Source organism: Pyrgilauda ruficollis, unplaced genomic scaffold (assembly GCF_017590135.1).
Source record: "Pyrgilauda ruficollis isolate IOZ18807 unplaced genomic scaffold, ASM1759013v1 scaffold7, whole genome shotgun sequence".
Classification (NCBI taxonomy): domain Eukaryota; kingdom Metazoa; phylum Chordata; class Aves; order Passeriformes; family Passeridae; genus Pyrgilauda; species Pyrgilauda ruficollis.
Genome location: NW_024528821.1, coordinates 14,102,302 through 14,118,157, shown reverse-complemented (window position 1 = coordinate 14,118,157; position 15,856 = coordinate 14,102,302). Strand labels below are relative to the sequence as shown.

Here is a 15,856-nt window from a genome sequence, read left to right as displayed (position 1 = left end):
CTCTGTCTTCAGACATGTCTCCCCTGGGCCAGGACAGAAGCTGCTGTGAGACAGTTCTTGCCAACTTTTTGGGACACCAGAAAGTCCTGTGCATTGCAGTGAGCTGTCCTCTCCTTTTGTGGCAGGACACACGTGTCCTTGCGCTAACCCATCCCCTCCTGATCCCCAGGGAGATCTGGAACACCAAGGACTCTGTGGTTGCCCAGATTGGTTCAGGTGGCTCTTTCCATGAGTTCTGCACCTCTGTCTGCCTTTCCCTCTACGAGGCCCAGCAGCACAGACCAGCGCCTCAGTCTGCAGATGCCTCGGACACCAGCCGCTGCAGTGTTTGCCACAAACCTGGCGAGGTAAACAAATCCCTTGTCCTTCCCATGTCCTGGAGGAAGTGCTTAGGACTTGCAGCACTTAGTCTTGGCCAAGACCAGGGTATTTGCCAGGTTTTCCTGTGGTGTGAGGCCTCAGCCCCTGAGCTGGCTTAGGCTCACTCTCAAGCTTTTCCTTGCTCTGAGGCTCACTGCTTCCTGCCACTCTGCTGTCCCAGTTGCTCCTCTGACTTTTGGCAAGGGAGTCCACCACGAGTCCACACCAGCTTCCAGTATGGCACTTCCCAGAGTTTTAGTGCCTGTTATCCCAAGGGCTGTGCTTGTATTGGTACAGCTGCATTGGAAGGAGGCCCGTGGTGGTTTGGGGAGTGACAGCAGTGATGTCTCTGCAGATCCAGCACGAGGTCAGCAATGGGAACGTGGTTCACCGCATCTGCAGTGACGCCTGCTTCACCAAGTTCCGGGCCACCAAGGGGCTGAAAACGAACTGCTGTGACAACTGTGGACTTTATATCTACAACAAGGGCTTGCCCCTGGAGTACCTCTTCCATGAAGGCCAGCAAAAACGCTTTTGCAACTCTGCGTGTCTCAACAGTTACAAGAAGGTGGGTGGGGGCAGCTGCCTGGGTGGGGGGTTCTCTGTGGGCACACAGCATCTTCGCTTGGTGTGGCACAGGGCATTTTATTAAATAGTGGGTGACTTGGTCTTTGATTGCTGACAAAGCAGTTACAAGATTGCTGTGGGGAAACTCTGAAGCAGGCAAACAGAATTGATTTTATCTGCATGGGGTCTACCATGGACCCAAGCATGGGTCAGGAAGTCCATGAACTAGTGGTAGAGTGACAGTGGTATATGCAGTTAGCATGGACTGGCTTCTGGATGTCTCTCTAAAGCTGGGCTGGGTATGTTCCTCTGTCACCTGAGCAGTCTTCACTTAACTGTATTGGAAGGGGTTGCCAAACACTGTATTCCTGCCAGGCTACCCTTGAAATGAGGAGTTGAAGTGCCAAAGGCAGCTTTTTTGCTACCACCACCTGAATCACACTGTGAGCCTGTCCCTGGCACCAGGTGGTCACTGTAGGAGAGCAGTCCTGTAATGGGTACAGCAGTGGGGTGGGATGTGGTAGCTGGACCTTGTCAGCTGTGATGGTCTCCTGGAAGCTCTGTTCTGCTCTGTGTTTGCAGAAGAACACTCGGGTCTACCCCTGCATGTGGTGCAAGACTCTGTGCAAGAACTTTGACATGCTGCCCAACGTGGATCGCAGTGGCAAGATGGGCCTGTTCTGCTCCATCTGCTGCACTACCTCCCACAAAGTGAAGCAGTCAGGCTTAGTTGGTAAGAGCACCTGTGTAAAGGAAATCATCACCTCTCCACTTAATTCCTTCCTTGGCATTGTTTATTGCTTGTGGATGGGACTGAAAAGAAGGTAAAAGCCTGGGGGAAGAGTCCAGTGAGACAAGTGGAAGTGCAGAGGGAGCAACCCTTGCAGCATGTAGACATCTTATTTGAGGGTAGTGTACATTGCTGTTCTTGAGAATGAATGCAGGGAGCAGTTGTGCTGGATTGTGCTGGCATTGCCCTTCCCATTACATGGTGTACTGGGGTGTCCAGGAGCGGGACAAGTATTGCAGCCTGTTTTGTCCAAATTCCTATAGAGCCAGGGTCACTTCTGTGAATCACTCTGCTCTCCATCTGTTTAACATTTCTGTCCTAGCAGAATCTGGTGCTCTTAGTTTCCTTCTGTTCTTGTCCCTTGCTTTTTGGTAATAGCTTGTCAGACTGAGGATGAGTGAGTAGCTTGCATGCCATCCTCAGAGTCCAGTCCCACATCCTGTGCTGTGCCCTCACCAACTCCTATCTCTTTCATCAGGTCCCCCTAGACCCTGCAGCTTCTGCAGAAAGAGTTTATCTGAACCCTGCTATTACAACAAGACAGACCGGGTTGTCTACCAGTTCTGCAGCCCCAGCTGCTGGACCAAATTCCAGGTACTGAAATATCCTTCATGCTGGGCTGGGCCATGGAGCTCATGCCTCCTTTCACACAAAGCAGAGGCACCACCTTCCCTGAGCTCCTCAGGGAGGGCTCCTAAGAAAGTCTCTTCTGGAGCACAGGAGTTGCAGTGACGGTGATTGCTCAAATCCCAGTCTTGGCCCTATCTCCCCATCCTGCATTGGGATAAGGTGGGCTGTAATTCACTCTGTCTATCAGGTTCTGCCCAGCAGGAGGGCAGTGCAGAGCTCTGCTGCATGAGTGGTTTGAGACAGAGTGACCTTATGAGAGCACAAGCAAGTGCACAAGTAAGCCAGCAAAGCACAAGTGCACACCTGAGAGCTGGGTGGAAAGGGGCAGAGCTGCCCTCTCACCAGGTGTCACTGAGAAGCATAAGTTTTCCAAGACATGTTGTCTAAGAATTTACAAATAGCAGGCCTGGATACCTCTTGTTTAATAATCCTCAAAGGCTTGACTGGTGATTTTTAATCTTCTGATGTTAAGTTTCAGCGTATGTGAGATGTCTGTGGTATTCATAGGCAATTTCAAGAATATTAGTTTTGTACAGTTGTAAAGAACAAGGTAACAGCCAGGAAGACCTGAGAAACTCAGGCCAGGACATGTCTTGGGCAACTGAGAAAACATAGAGAATCTAGAGGTAAGAGTTAGTTACCAGCAGGTGCAACATTTCATTTTGAGATTTGGTTTGTTTGGGGCTTTTTATTTGGCAGGATGGGAGGCATGTGGTTGGTTGGGGGTTTTTGGTGGGTTTCTTTTTGTTTGTTTGGGGTTTTTTATGAATCCTTGATGTAGTCCTTCACTGAGTAGTGTAGCTATAGAGCTTTTAGCATTGTAGATTTCATAAGACTAGAATCATAGAACAGTTTGAGTTGAAAGGGACCTTTAAATGTCATCTGGGCCAGCCTCCCCTGCAGTGAGCAGGGACATCTTCAATTAGATCAGGTTGCAGAGCCCTGTCTAATCTGTTCTTGAATATTTCCAGGGTTAGGGCACCTACCTGTGCCAGTGTTTCACCACCCACATTGTAAAAAAAATTAGCTCATCTCAATATGCTCTCTTTTAGGTTAAAACTATTACCCCTTGTCCTATTGCAACAGAATCTACTAAAATATGTGTTCCTATCTTACTTACAAGCCCCCTTTTAAGTATTGAAAGACCACAAGAAGGTCTCCCCAGAGCCATCTCCAAGCTGAATAATCCCAACTCTCAGCCTTTCTTGACAGGAGAACTGTTCCAACCCTCTGGTCATTTTTATGGCCCTCCTCTGGACTTGCTCCAACAGCTCCATGTCCTTCCTGTGCTGGGGACCCCAGAGCTGCAGGCAGCACTGCAGGTGGGGTCTGACCAGAGTGGAGCAGAGGGGCAGAATCCTCTCCCTTGACCTGCTGGTGATGCTGCTTTTTGGGCAGCCCAGGAAACACTTGGCTTTCTGGGCTGTGAGTTCATGTTGCCAGCTCATATCCAGCCTCTCATCCACCAGCACCTCCAAGCCCTCAGCAGGGCTGCTCTCCATCTGTTCATCCCCATCCTAGGTCAATACTGGGGTTGCCCTGCCCCAGGTGCAGCACTTTGTACTTGGCCTTGTTGAACCTCATGGGATTCCCACAGGCCACTGCTGTTGCTTGTCCAGGTCCCTGTGGCTGTCCCTGTGTCCCTCAGGCATTTCAATGAAAGACTCAGCTTGGTGTCATCTGCAAACCTGCTGAGGGTGCTCTCAATCCACTGTGTCCTTGATGAGGACATGAAATAGTCCTGGTCCCAGGACAGGTCCCTGAGGGTCACCACTTGTCACTGATGTCCATCTGGACATTGAACTTTTGGCCATTACCTTCTGGATGCAACCACCCAACCAAATTCCTCGTCCACCAAACAGTCCAGCCATCAAATCATCTTTCTCCAGTTTAGAGAGAAGGATGTTGTGGGGAACTGTGCCAAAGGCTTTACAGAAGTCCAGAGAGATGACACCCATAGCTCTTTGCTTCTCCACTGATGGAGTCACTCCATTGAGGAGACAACTATGTTGATCAGGCAGGACTTGCCCTTGGTGCCCTGTGCTGGCTGTGTTGGCACCTCCTGTGCTCCACGTGCCTCAGCACAGCTTCTAGAAGGATCTGTTCCATGATCTTCACAGGCACTGCACAGTTCAGTTGTTTCCAGGGTCCTCCTTTCTACCCATTTTAGAAATGGTTGCAACTTTTTCCCTTTCCCCAACTGGGACTTCATTAATTCATCTAACTTGAATTATTACCATATAAAATCAGCATTGTAAATATATAAGTAAACCCATGCATCACCTGGGTTAGGAACTGTCTTGCTGACAGATCTCTGAACACACTTGTCAAAGAAAAAACACTGAAGAGAATGTTTCAAAATGGCTTCTTCGGAATCAGTGTTAAGCCCAAGGACTTCAACATCTTAATTGATCATTTGGAAATAAAGTCAAAGTAAGCATGATGCAATTTAGCAGCTGAAACAAAAACTGGTGAAGTGTTAGTCCATGCTGCATTCAGGGTAGTCACAGAAAGCAGAGCAATTGGATTGATTGACAAGGCTGGTTCCTCCTTTTAAGTGTGCTTAAACGCAGTTTCAGTGCAAGATCTTGTGTCAGCCTTACTCAGGTAGTGTGGAGATGCAAATCCTGGAAAGTAAGGATTTTGAAAAGGCCATGGAATTACAGCAGATAAACTATTCAGTATGAGCATCTCAGTTTACAGCCACACAGGGAAGGATTAATTTATTGGAAGTACAAGCAGGCAAACAGAGTTAATGTTTGAGGACCAGGGAGCAAAAGAGCTGCCTAGAATGATGCACACCTAGGAAGGATGTTCTCCAATGTCCACTTCATTTTCAATGCTTAAGAAAAATTGGAAGTATTCTGAAGAAAAACCCAAAAATGAAATTTGGGCTTCTTGTACTGAGGCACTTGCAGAATGTCTTATTTGAAGTTATCAGAAAGAAAACCAGGAATGACTTTATTAATAATTATATCCTTGTGGATAAGGCACCGAATGCTAAATGTATTGTGGACAGGACACCAATTGCTGTTTAATCTAGCAGATTAATCTAGCAGAAAATGGGATGAGAGGCTGCTTGAATTCTTAAGTTGCATTTTCTTGAAAATAGAAATCAGGCATCTGTGCTTCAAGAACTTTTAGAGAAATCCTCAGAAGAGGTAACAGAGCCCTCATAATTTAAGTTTTCAAATCCAGTGGCATGGCAGCTTTAAAGCTTGCCTTCCTGAGAAGAGCTGGACCCAGCACAGTGGAAGTAAAGTGAAATTGCTCTCAAGAATCATCTCTCCAGGAGCTTGAGACAAGATGTGATGGACTGACCGAGTCCCCACCGTGGCAGCAGGTCTGAGGGGCCAGGCAGGCTGCAGGCCATGAAGGAGGTGGCAGTGTGAGGCAGGTGCCTGCTGGCCCCCAGCTGCTCTCCCCCCATGAGCTGTCTCTGTCTCCTGCAGCGCACCAGCCCAGAAGGTGGGATCCACCTCAACTGCCATTACTGTCACAATCTGTTCAGCGGGAAGCCGGAGATCCTAGACTGGCAGGTGAGGACTTCCCCCGGGGGGATATTGAGGTGCAGGCCAACACTGCTGAGAACCTCTGGGGTACTTCCTCTCCCTGCTCTAAGCAGAGCTCCTCCTCTGGCAGTCCTCTGAATGCCTTAGCTGCAGAGATGTGCCTGGAGACTGTGTGAGGGCTGCACTCCTGATGTTCAGCAGGATGGCAGGAGGGAGGAGACCGCTCCTGCCAAATGCTGTGCCAGGAGAGCTGGGGACTTAACTCAGCCCTGTAGTCTTTCTCTTGCTTCATTAAGAAGTGTGGGAACCTCCTGCCAGCCTGGCTGACCTGGCTGTGGTCTCTTTGTCAGGACAAGGTGTATCAGTTCTGCTGCAAGGACTGCTGCGAGGACTTCAAGCGGCTGCGTGGGGTGGTGTCTCAGTGTGAACACTGCAAGCAGGAGAAGCTGCTTCATGAGAAGATCCGTTTCTCTGGAGTGGAGAAGAACTTCTGCAGCGAAGGTACTTGGGGAAGGCGTGGGAGAGGCAGAGCCCCCATGCCAGCCCATGCTGGGGGAGGAGAAGAGAGCATGGAGAGGAACAGAGGGGAGATTGTCTTAGCCAGGCCCTGGGGCAAGAGCCTTGCCATGCAGTGAAGGGAGGACTGTTGTGGGGATGGCTTGCTGTCCAGCCAGGCCCTAGGGCAAGATCTTTACCGTTCATTGTGTCCTTGGGGAGGGCCTTCTCACAGCTTTTCTCTCTCTGGGGGCTGGGGAGACAGCAGGTGGCAGCTCCGCTCCTCCTGTCATCATGCACTTCTACGCTCTTGCGTCTGGGCTGGCCTGACCTGGCCTTGCCCTGCCTGCTGGGTTCCTGCACACAGGAGGTTGGAGTCAGACTCTTCCTAGAAGCATGGAGGTGAGAGATGGCAAGTCCCCATGAGGTCCCATCTTATCCCAGCCCTAGGGGCCAGTGCTGGATTGTTCCCTACAGTGTGTTGCGTGTGCTCTGTTGTCTCCGCAGACCTGGATTCTGGTCATGTTTGGGTCAGGGAGGCCCCCAGTTCATCCTGGGAAGGTTTCACTCCTATTGTTTCTCCGCAGGGTGTGTGCTTCTTTACAAACAGGATTTCACCAAGAACCTGGGCCTGTGCTGCATCACCTGCACCTACTGTTCTCAGACCTGCCAGCGGGCGGTCACCGAGCAGCTGGAGGGCAGCACCTGGGACTTCTGTAGTGAAGACTGCAAAAGCAAATACTTGCTCTGGTACTTCAAGGTCAGTATTGGCACTGGCAGCTTGTGCTAAGTGCTGTGGTGGGCACGGCACCCAAATAAGTGGGCATTGCACTGAGGAAGTTCGCACTGTTGGAGTCTGGCTGGCACTGCTGCGGAGAACCTGGCACTGCTGGAGTCCTGCCTGGCAATGACGGGACACTGCTACGGGGAAGCTCACGTAGCTGGAGTCCCCAGCTGATCCTGCCAGACAGAGCACTGCACTGAGGAAGCTCACAGTGCTGGATCCGCGGCCAGTGCTGCTGGGAGAAGTTCGCACCGCTGGAGTCCCTGGCTGGCACTGGCAGGGCACTGCTGCGGGGAAGCTCACTGCACCTTGCGATGTGCACCTTTCACTGGAGAGTTGTGTTGCACTCGGAGGGGGTGTGGTTAGTTACTCGTTGTTTCTCTCCTGCTGATGCGGGCTTTAGGCAGCTCGGTGCCATGCCTGCAAGCGTCAGGGGAAGCTGCTGGAAACCATCCACTGGCGGGGGCAAATCAAACACTTCTGCAACCAGCAGTGTCTGCTGCGATTTTACAATCAACAGAACCAGCCCAACCTGGACACGCAGAAGGGGCCCGAGAGCCTGCTGAACAGTGAGTAGGAGGGAGGGAGGGAACCTGCATAGCTCAGTCTGAGAGACACAGGGAAGACTCAACAGCAGGGGGTGGAAGCTGCCTGCCTGGGACTGGAGGAGACGCTAGGGAACAATCCTGCACTGGCCCCTGGGGGGGAAAGGACGGAGTGGGACCTAATGGGCTTCTCCATCTCTAACATCTATGGTTCTATGACACACAGGGCCCAGACGGGAGGAGCCGGTGCCAGCGTGCTGCCTGTAGCTCACACTCTTAGCGAGGATACTCAGGGATTTAACATCCTCAAGTTGCCAGCGGAGAGCTCGATTTACAGGGTTAGGGGACAGCGTGGTTTGGCATGACAATCCACCTGCAGCCTCACACCACCTCCGAGCTGTGACCTTCTCAGATCTCATAAACTAATCTGGATTGGGCCAGGTCAGTGCTTGGATGGGAAACATTCAAGGACAAAGAAGGGTGCTGCAGGAAGTGGTGCTGGTGATGCTGTAGGTGGGCTCTCCTTCAGCCAGAGCTGAACCTAGAACGGTCTTGAGGGAGCACTGAGCTGCTGGAGGCACTGTGTCTTGCAATGTTAGGTTGGAGTCCTACCACTTATCCAAAGTTCACTGCAGCTTTGGGGAGTTGCCAACCCTGTGTCCCAGATAACCCCATTCTGCATCCATGGAGTACCAGCTGGAGAGGAGATTTTCACTGCCTGTTGCCCCATTTCCTATCATTAACTCAAGCCAGTTCCTTATGGAAGATTGCAAAGTGCTTTGGGATCCCTCAGGATGGAAGGTGCTCCTAGTGACAGTGACAAGACACCACCTGGCCCTCGGACACCTGCAGTCTCATTCTGCTTGGTCTTTGTAGGCCATGATCTCCTGGGTGACCTGGGGGATATAGTTAAAGTGCTTGCAGCTTACAATGGGACTTGCTTCAGTGCATCAAGTTTCAACACATACCTGCATCACAGGTTCAGGCTTTGCTGGCCTCTCTGGGATTTCATCACTTGTAAAACCCTGGCTAGGGTGTGCCAAGGAGGGGAAACCAAGACGAGGACCTTCGCATGGGAGACCTCATCCTCCATCTCCAGACTCTTGAGGTTCCTCCCCTGACTGTAGTGCACTGTTCATAGGACAGGGGAAGCTCCAGATGTTGTTGCTGCTCAGGCAGCAAAGCAGAGCTGCTCTGCCAGAAGCAGCAGGTTCCCCCAGCTAGGGGAAGCCCAACCTGCCTTCCAAGAGCCACTCTCCATAACAAGCTATGTGAGGTGACAGCTCAAGTGGCATCACACTGGAATGACCTGGAAAAGGAACTGTTGGTTTTTACTGGCACAAGGGTGCCCTTGGGAATTCTGTTTGATTTATTGTGCTCTGCTGCCCAAGGGAGAAAGAGGTGTGCGACATGCTGGTTCCTGTAGCTCACCAAGTGATTCCACAGCCCTAGCCATGCTGTTCTGTTTGTCCTCTGCTGTCAAAGCATGTTGCTTTTGAGAGATCTGTAACACAGCTTTTGGGACAGGCACAGTGGGCAGGCTCTGCCTGCAGAGGGAAGCATGTTTCACACTGTTCAGCCATTGTCTCCTCGGAGCCATGGATCACAAGACTGAGAAGTACCTTCAGCACCAGCAACAACCATGAGAGTCTCAGACCTCCACCACATCTCTGGAGGCCCCCCAGAACTCTGCTGCTTGGTATGTGGGGCATCACTCTTCACTGTGCCACAGCTGCATCTCCATGAAACCTGTAAGGACTAAAGGGAGCCAAGGAAAAGCCTGTCATCAGTTGTCAGTGCTCAGCTGAGCACGAGTTCCAGGCTGCCCCAGCAGCTCCTGTGCTTAGTGGATACTGCTGGTGGCACTGGGCCCTCTGTATGCTCTGCCACACCAGTCCCCTGCCAGATGTGGGACAGCTGTGGACATCCTTGCCCCAGGACTGTGGCATACTGCTGAGTTTGCAAAGGAAGGATGCTGAAGCGAGGATCCGCTTACACGGAGAGCTTTCCAGCTGTGCTGTGCTGTGCAGGGGATTTTGGGAGGACCAGCTTCTGCATGGTCTCCTGTGGACCTGACAGCTGTGTTGCCAGCTTGCAAGGGACGACCTGGATTTCAGGCTCATCTTGGACAGAGCTTTTATTCTTCCTTACTCTCTTGCAGCCAGTGATTGCCTAAAACCATTAATTCCTGTGATCCAGTGGCTGCTACCAGTCTGGTGATCCTTGAGAGTTCTTGTAGCTGATCATACAAGCAGATGTTCCCTTGCTGGGAACAGTTCATGTAGTGTGGGATTGAGGAGCATTGCTTCAAAACTGTGCCCAAAGGCTTCCAAAAGGAGCTGGCTCTGCACTGGGCTGTCCAGCTGGAGAGGGTAGAAGTCACAGTTGTTACAGGCAGTGCCTTGACAGCTCCTTGTTGGTTTTGGGATGAGAATAAAGAACAAGCTGCAGCTTTTCTGGAAGCCTGGACATGTAGCACATGGCAGGAGAATCTTGTTTTCTTTAGTCCTAAATCATTGACCAGTGGGGCAATCCTGTTTGCTTTAGATTCTGCTGCAGCAGAAATTCTGCTCATAAGTCATAGCTTGTCTTTTCTCATTCAGGCCATTGGTGTTTCCTACCTGGACCTGCTGCCCATCTACTTTGGGTTGTCAGGGTGAGTTCTTGGCCCCTGAGACTGCTGCAGATCCTATGGCTGAATGCTTAGCTGCTGACTAGGGAGCTTCCTCCAGCTGGGATTTATCTGTTGTCCCCTGTGGTGGTCAGCAAGTGGAGGCTGATGGGCCTCAAATTGTACAAGAATTATCCTGCATTTCCTCAGGTCAGAGGAAGTGTTCATAGTGTGAATGTCCCTGTGTTGGACTTTGAGGAATCTGGGTCTTTTCTGAAGGACCTGTCTGTGTGCAGGAGTTGTGAATGGACCCGCCACTGCCTTTGGGTGCTGGGACCTGCTGCTGTCCTTGCAGGGGTCTCCTTCATGCATGGCCCACCAGTAGAAGGCAATTTTTTTTGCCAGTCAGAGATCCCTGGTAGGTAACCAAGGATCGCTGGAGACTGGGATGAAGGTGCTCTGTTAGCTCACCAGCCTTTGAGATGGGTGCAGGTTCTCTGCAGAGCACATGAGCTGGAATTCTCATCCGAGGCAGGGTGATAGGGTCACCGCCTGAGACCAGCTGTGCCACACGTGCCTCTCACCTGCAGGTGATCCTCTCTTTCCTTAGGGGAATGGACTGCATCCCTAGGGCTGGGGCAAAGCTGTCTCTCTGCTTTCTGGGATTTCTCACAATGCTGCTACTAGCTCTGTCACCTTCTTCCTAGGGATCTCGAAGCACTTTGCCAAGATATTTGTTGCAGGGATATGGAGGCACAGGGAGGGGCCATGGCTCGGTACAGCAAGCCAATAGGCAGAGCTGGGATTAGAGCCCTGGATTCCTCTCTCTACAAGGGGCTGGGATTTCTCCTGACCTGCTGTGATGGGGAAGGGGTGGACTGTAAGGGAGCACAAAATCACATGGGAATAACTTGATTTTGGAGTTGTAGTGTCTTCTGAGGTGTTAGGGCTAGAGATTTTGGAAACATTAACTGTTCCTGGAATGGCCAGGAGCAGTTTCTGGGGAGCCTGTCCCTGCTCTCTGGCTGCTTGCACCTCCAGTCCCAGCAGTGGGACATGTTGGCCCAGGAGCTCTTGAACTTAAGAGTTGCTACTTTCTCTTACAGGTCAGACTTCAGAGCCAAAACCAGCTGTCCCTTCCACACAGAAGGCAGAAACTAACATGGTAAGACCCATTGGAGGTAGGAGTTTGCAAGACAAAGGGGCTGTCCCCAAAGAGAGGACAGTTCTGCCATTGCTCAGGGAGATTTTGTTCTTCTACAACCAATGCCTTTTGAGATGTCTGGGTAGTGGGAGATGAAAAGAACTCCTAGGAAGGCAACATCAACATATCTCCTACAAGGGGGATGAATAACTGTTCCCCAGGAATCAATTATGAGCTCCAGAATATCCTGACACTGTGGCACTGGCTTCTCTTTGCTTTCCTGTGCCTGGGTATAGTTGCTGTCCCACTGTTCCCCTCTACCCCATGGGACAGGAGCCACCATTGCTGGACTCCTGGCAGAGCAGAGGCAGCACACAGGCTTGCTGCCTGGCAGGAAGCGCTTGGCTGTCCTTCATCATGGCCTGACCATGGGAGTGTCCATGTGTTGCAGACTGCCAGGCTCCAGGAGGTGCTTTGGGAGTCATTCCACCTGCACCTGTAGTAGGGAAGAGATTGTGCTGCCTTAGGTGGACACCAACCTCCTGCTTTCTGCATTTCCCCAGCTGTCAGCAAAGGCCTCCTCAGCCCAAACGTCTCCAGCTGTGCCGCCTCCCGCCCCACCTCTGGTTCCAGCCACCCCTCGGAAAAACAAAGCTGCCATGTGTAAACCACTGATGCAGAACCGGGGTGTCTCCTGCAAGTTTGAAATGAAGTCCAAAGGATGTCAGACAGGTAGGAAAGCAAGATTTAACTGTAGGATTACAGGGGCATTTTGGAAAGGCAAGTGGCACATTCCTGCTCCAGACTAACTGTGAACCCAGCCTGAAATGCTGCACAGAGCGGGCTGGGTGTTGGCGCCATGCTGAGGAGACTCTGGGCAGGTGCAGGGCACACATGGCAGAGCTGGGGGTAGGGAGCCTATTTCCATCACCAGCAAAACGAGAGATGTAGAGAGCTCTGTAGCATGATCCTACCCTGTGGGACAGCTCCTGTTCCTCTGGAGATCATTAGCTTGTCTGAGGGCTGTCTGCTAACAGGTTTCACTCTAGTTCCTCTTGGGCCTGTGTGTGTGGTCTGCAGCATATGCAAGGCAGCTAGACCTCTTAACAGAGCTATGTAAGAGCAGGATTTGTACCTCTGGCTAAGGCAAGCCTCTCTTGTTGCTGGCCTTGACTTGCTGCTATTGCAGCTCTGCCCCTGAGTCCTAGAAGCTGGTGGCTGGAAGGGCTGTGGTGCTGGATGGCTGGGAGCATGGCAGCATGCAGCAGAGCTGGGTGGAGGAACTTCTAGGATTAAGGTCACTGATGTATTTTTGCTCTTGTCAGAGGCTGACTGGAAGCCCCAGCTGGTTGTGTTGCCAATCCCCGTCCCGATCTTCGTGCCTGTGCCTATGCATATGTACTGCCAGAAAGTACCTGTGCCTTTCTCCATGCCTGTCCCGGTAAGCAACATGCTTCACCTGCTCGTGTTCTCCTGCTGCTGTGATCCTGCCTTGCTCAAGTCTCTCTGCTTCTCTGTTCACGCTCTGCTCCTGCCTCTGCTTTTATGTCAGTCTACTGAGTGTCAGTTTTCTGCCCGGTGTGCTGCTGTCCACAGGTGCCTGTGCCAATGTTCCTGCCCACCACACTGGAGAGCACAGAGAAGATCGTGGAGACCATTGAGGAACTGAAGGTGAAGATCCCCTCCAATCCCCTAGAGGCTGACATCCTGGCCATGGCTGAGATGATTGCAGAGGCTGAGGAACTGGACAAAGCCTCCTCAGACCTGTGTGGTAGGTTCTGCCATGGCTTGGTCTGGTCCAGCAGCTGGGATCAAGGGGGGTTTGCCAGCTCTTGCAGCTAAAACACCTGCTGGGATAGTGGCTCTCCCAAAGCCTTTGAAAAGGAAGTCCTTAACTCCTACTGAGGAGGTACCAGAAGGGAAGAGCTACAGCAGGGAGCAGTGTCTGCCACTGTCCCTTTTGGGGGTGCCAGTCTTGTGGCACATGTGCAGCTCTCTTAGTTTATTCAGGTGGCAGTTCAGATTCTTTCCTAAAGCAGTTTCCATGCTACAAAAGGTAGCTGCAGGCAGCCCTCGTCTTGCAGGTTTTTTTTTACCTGGGGGCTGCATTCCTACAAATGGCAGTGATGGGAGTTGTGGCTGGGCAGACAACAACTGTCCAGTGTCTTGCTGTCCAGGGAAAGCTGGACAGCTCAAGTGTCATGGGGCTGCTCTGAGCACCCAGATTCTGACTTCATTTTCCAGCTGTCACAGGGAAAACAGACAAAAGTCTTTCAAGAAAGTTGGATTTCTGATGAACTTTTTCCTTTCAGACCTGGTGAGTAACCAGAGTGCAGAGGGTCTCCTGGAGGACTGTGATCTGTTTGGACCAGCGCGGGATGATGTGTTGGCTATGGCTGTCAAGATGGCAAATGTCCTCGATGAGCCAGGCCAGGACCTGGAGGCTGACTTCCCTAAGAGTAAGAGCTGGGTGACACAGGTGTGCAGGGCTGCTGAGGGTCCTCCCACTGCCTTCAGCTGTGTGCACTTACCTCCCCATGTCCTCTGACTGACCTGGTGTGAGAGCCCTGTGGTGACTACTGGCAGCAGGGGTGGGGGACCACCACTTCTGAAGGAGTGTGTGTTTGTCCAGACTAAACTTGCCTGTTGTGAACATAAGACCCAGAGAAGGGGGAATGAGAAGCTGATTTGAACAGCGGGGCAGCAGCACTGGTGTGTTAATGAGTGATGATTCCAGAGGATCCAGCAAAATGAGAAACCTGGACAAGGCATGGCATACTGAGAAATGGCAAAATTGCTGAGTGGCTGTTAACAGAAGGTGGAAGAAGAGGCAGGGACTTGCAGGAGCACAGCAATGCTGAGGCAGGATGCTAGCAGCAAACAACAGAATTGAGGTGCCTGTGCCAGGCTGTCCACAGTACTGGCCTGGCACCAGGGAATGAGGAATGTTCTTCAGATTAAAAAAAATAAACAGGCAAAAAAACTGTCAGAAAGGAAAATGTGGGGTTCTGGTCATTCTGAGAAATTTTAGCATTGTCTGGTGGAGCCATATTTTCTTTGTTGGGTTGTGGCTAAAAGTGCATGCCAGGCAGTGGTAGAGGATGTGAAGTGTTCCCTCTTCATTTTGCTGTAAAAATCAGGCCAGCACCGGGGGCAGGATGAGAAATCTCAGCTGAACCCTTCTGCCTGTGTTTCCTTTCAGACCCTCTGGACATCAACCCCAGTGTGGATTTCCTCTTTGACTGTGGGCTGGTGGGACCAGATGATGTGTCCACAGAGCAAGATCTGCCTCGAGCTGTCCGGAAGGTGAGTTCTCTGTGGGTACTGCCTGCTTAAAGCCCTTTGGGTCTGGAGTGGGAGCTGCCACCTGGCATGTAGGAGGTGAAGTGTACCAGAGTCTTTGGTGTGCTGGGGAAGTTGTGCCCTCGTGTTTTAGGGCATGGTTGGCCTGTAGGCCACTCCTTGAATGAAAATACTTGCTTGTCGCTTCGGAGGAGCTTTGAATGCTACAAGTCATGTGACAGCTGGTCTCTTTAGTGCCTGTGACCCTTGTAACTAATGAGCTTTGTTGGCTTGGCTGCCAGCAGAACAGTGCCTGCTGCCATGGCACACTGTAGGGAGCTGACAGTCAGCAGGTGTGAGGGGTGGCCAGGACTCCTGCACCTGCCCCAGGTAGATGCCCAGTCTCACAGAACACCTCTCTGCAGGGGCAGAAGCGCCTGGTGCTCTCTGAAAGCTGTTCCCGGGACTCAATGAGCAGCCAGCCCAGCTGTACAGTGCTCAACTACTCATATGGTGTGAATGCCTGGAAGTCCTGGGTACAAGCCAAGTATGCAGGAGGAGAAACCAGCAAGGGAGAGGAGCTACGCTTTGGCCGTAAGTGCCTTGTCTGGATGCAGTGGAGTGGCACAAACCTCCCAGAAGCTGGACCTTGGGGTGTTGAGGTGTTCCTGACCTTGTAGGCTGTTGTCTGAGGTTGCTGTCCTTGTCTCTGCAGCCAAGCCCATGAGGATCAAGGAAGACATCTTAGCCTGCTCAGCAGCTGAGCTCAACTATGGCCTGGCTCAGTTTGTCAAGGAGATAACCCGGCCCAATGGGGAGCGCTATGAACCGGACAGCATCTATTACCTCTGCCTTGGCATCCAGCAGGTGAGGGAGGCCTTGCTGCCCTTGTCCTCTGCAGCCAGGCTGGGGGGTTCAGATCTGGTGAGGGGAGCTTGTACCCTTCATTCTGCCTTCTGGGGACCCAGAGAGGCTGGCTGGACTCTCCTTTAGTGTCTCATGCCAGGACAGCATCCCATACGGTTTGGTCTTTGTTCCCAAGCTCAGAGAGTAGGTGGCATCTATTCTCCAGCCTTGCACCCTTCTTGCCCATTTCTGAGGAGGGCTGGGGGATCTCCCCAGACTCAGGCCCTTCT

The 15,856-nt window shown here is 51.8% G+C and overlaps 1 protein-coding gene across 3 annotated transcripts in view; it reads left to right on the top strand.

Moving 5' to 3' along the window:
- Positions 1 to 15,856, top strand: part of ZMYM3 (zinc finger MYM-type containing 3) — a 32,241-nt gene that overhangs the window by 12,963 nt on the left and 3,422 nt on the right. For 2 of the 3 annotated variants that reach the window (XM_041485432.1, XM_041485434.1), the window contains 14 exons: positions 170 to 347; positions 716 to 928; positions 1,510 to 1,660; positions 2,196 to 2,311; positions 5,800 to 5,886; positions 6,210 to 6,360; positions 11,401 to 11,459; positions 12,002 to 12,170; positions 12,764 to 12,879; positions 13,035 to 13,209; positions 13,751 to 13,897; positions 14,641 to 14,744; positions 15,146 to 15,314; positions 15,436 to 15,587. In XM_041485432.1, the coding sequence (XP_041341366.1) occupies positions 170 to 347; positions 716 to 928; positions 1,510 to 1,660; positions 2,196 to 2,311; positions 5,800 to 5,886; positions 6,210 to 6,360; positions 11,401 to 11,459; positions 12,002 to 12,170; positions 12,764 to 12,879; positions 13,035 to 13,209; positions 13,751 to 13,897; positions 14,641 to 14,744; positions 15,146 to 15,314; positions 15,436 to 15,587 (1,987 nt within the window). Of the gene's footprint in view, positions 1 to 169; positions 348 to 715; positions 929 to 1,509; positions 1,661 to 2,195; positions 2,312 to 5,799; positions 5,887 to 6,209; positions 6,361 to 6,941; positions 7,115 to 7,541; positions 7,708 to 11,400; positions 11,460 to 12,001; positions 12,171 to 12,763; positions 12,880 to 13,034; positions 13,210 to 13,750; positions 13,898 to 14,640; positions 14,745 to 15,145; positions 15,315 to 15,435; positions 15,588 to 15,856 lie in introns of all 3 variants that reach the window. The other variant, XM_041485435.1, reaches the window with a different exon arrangement.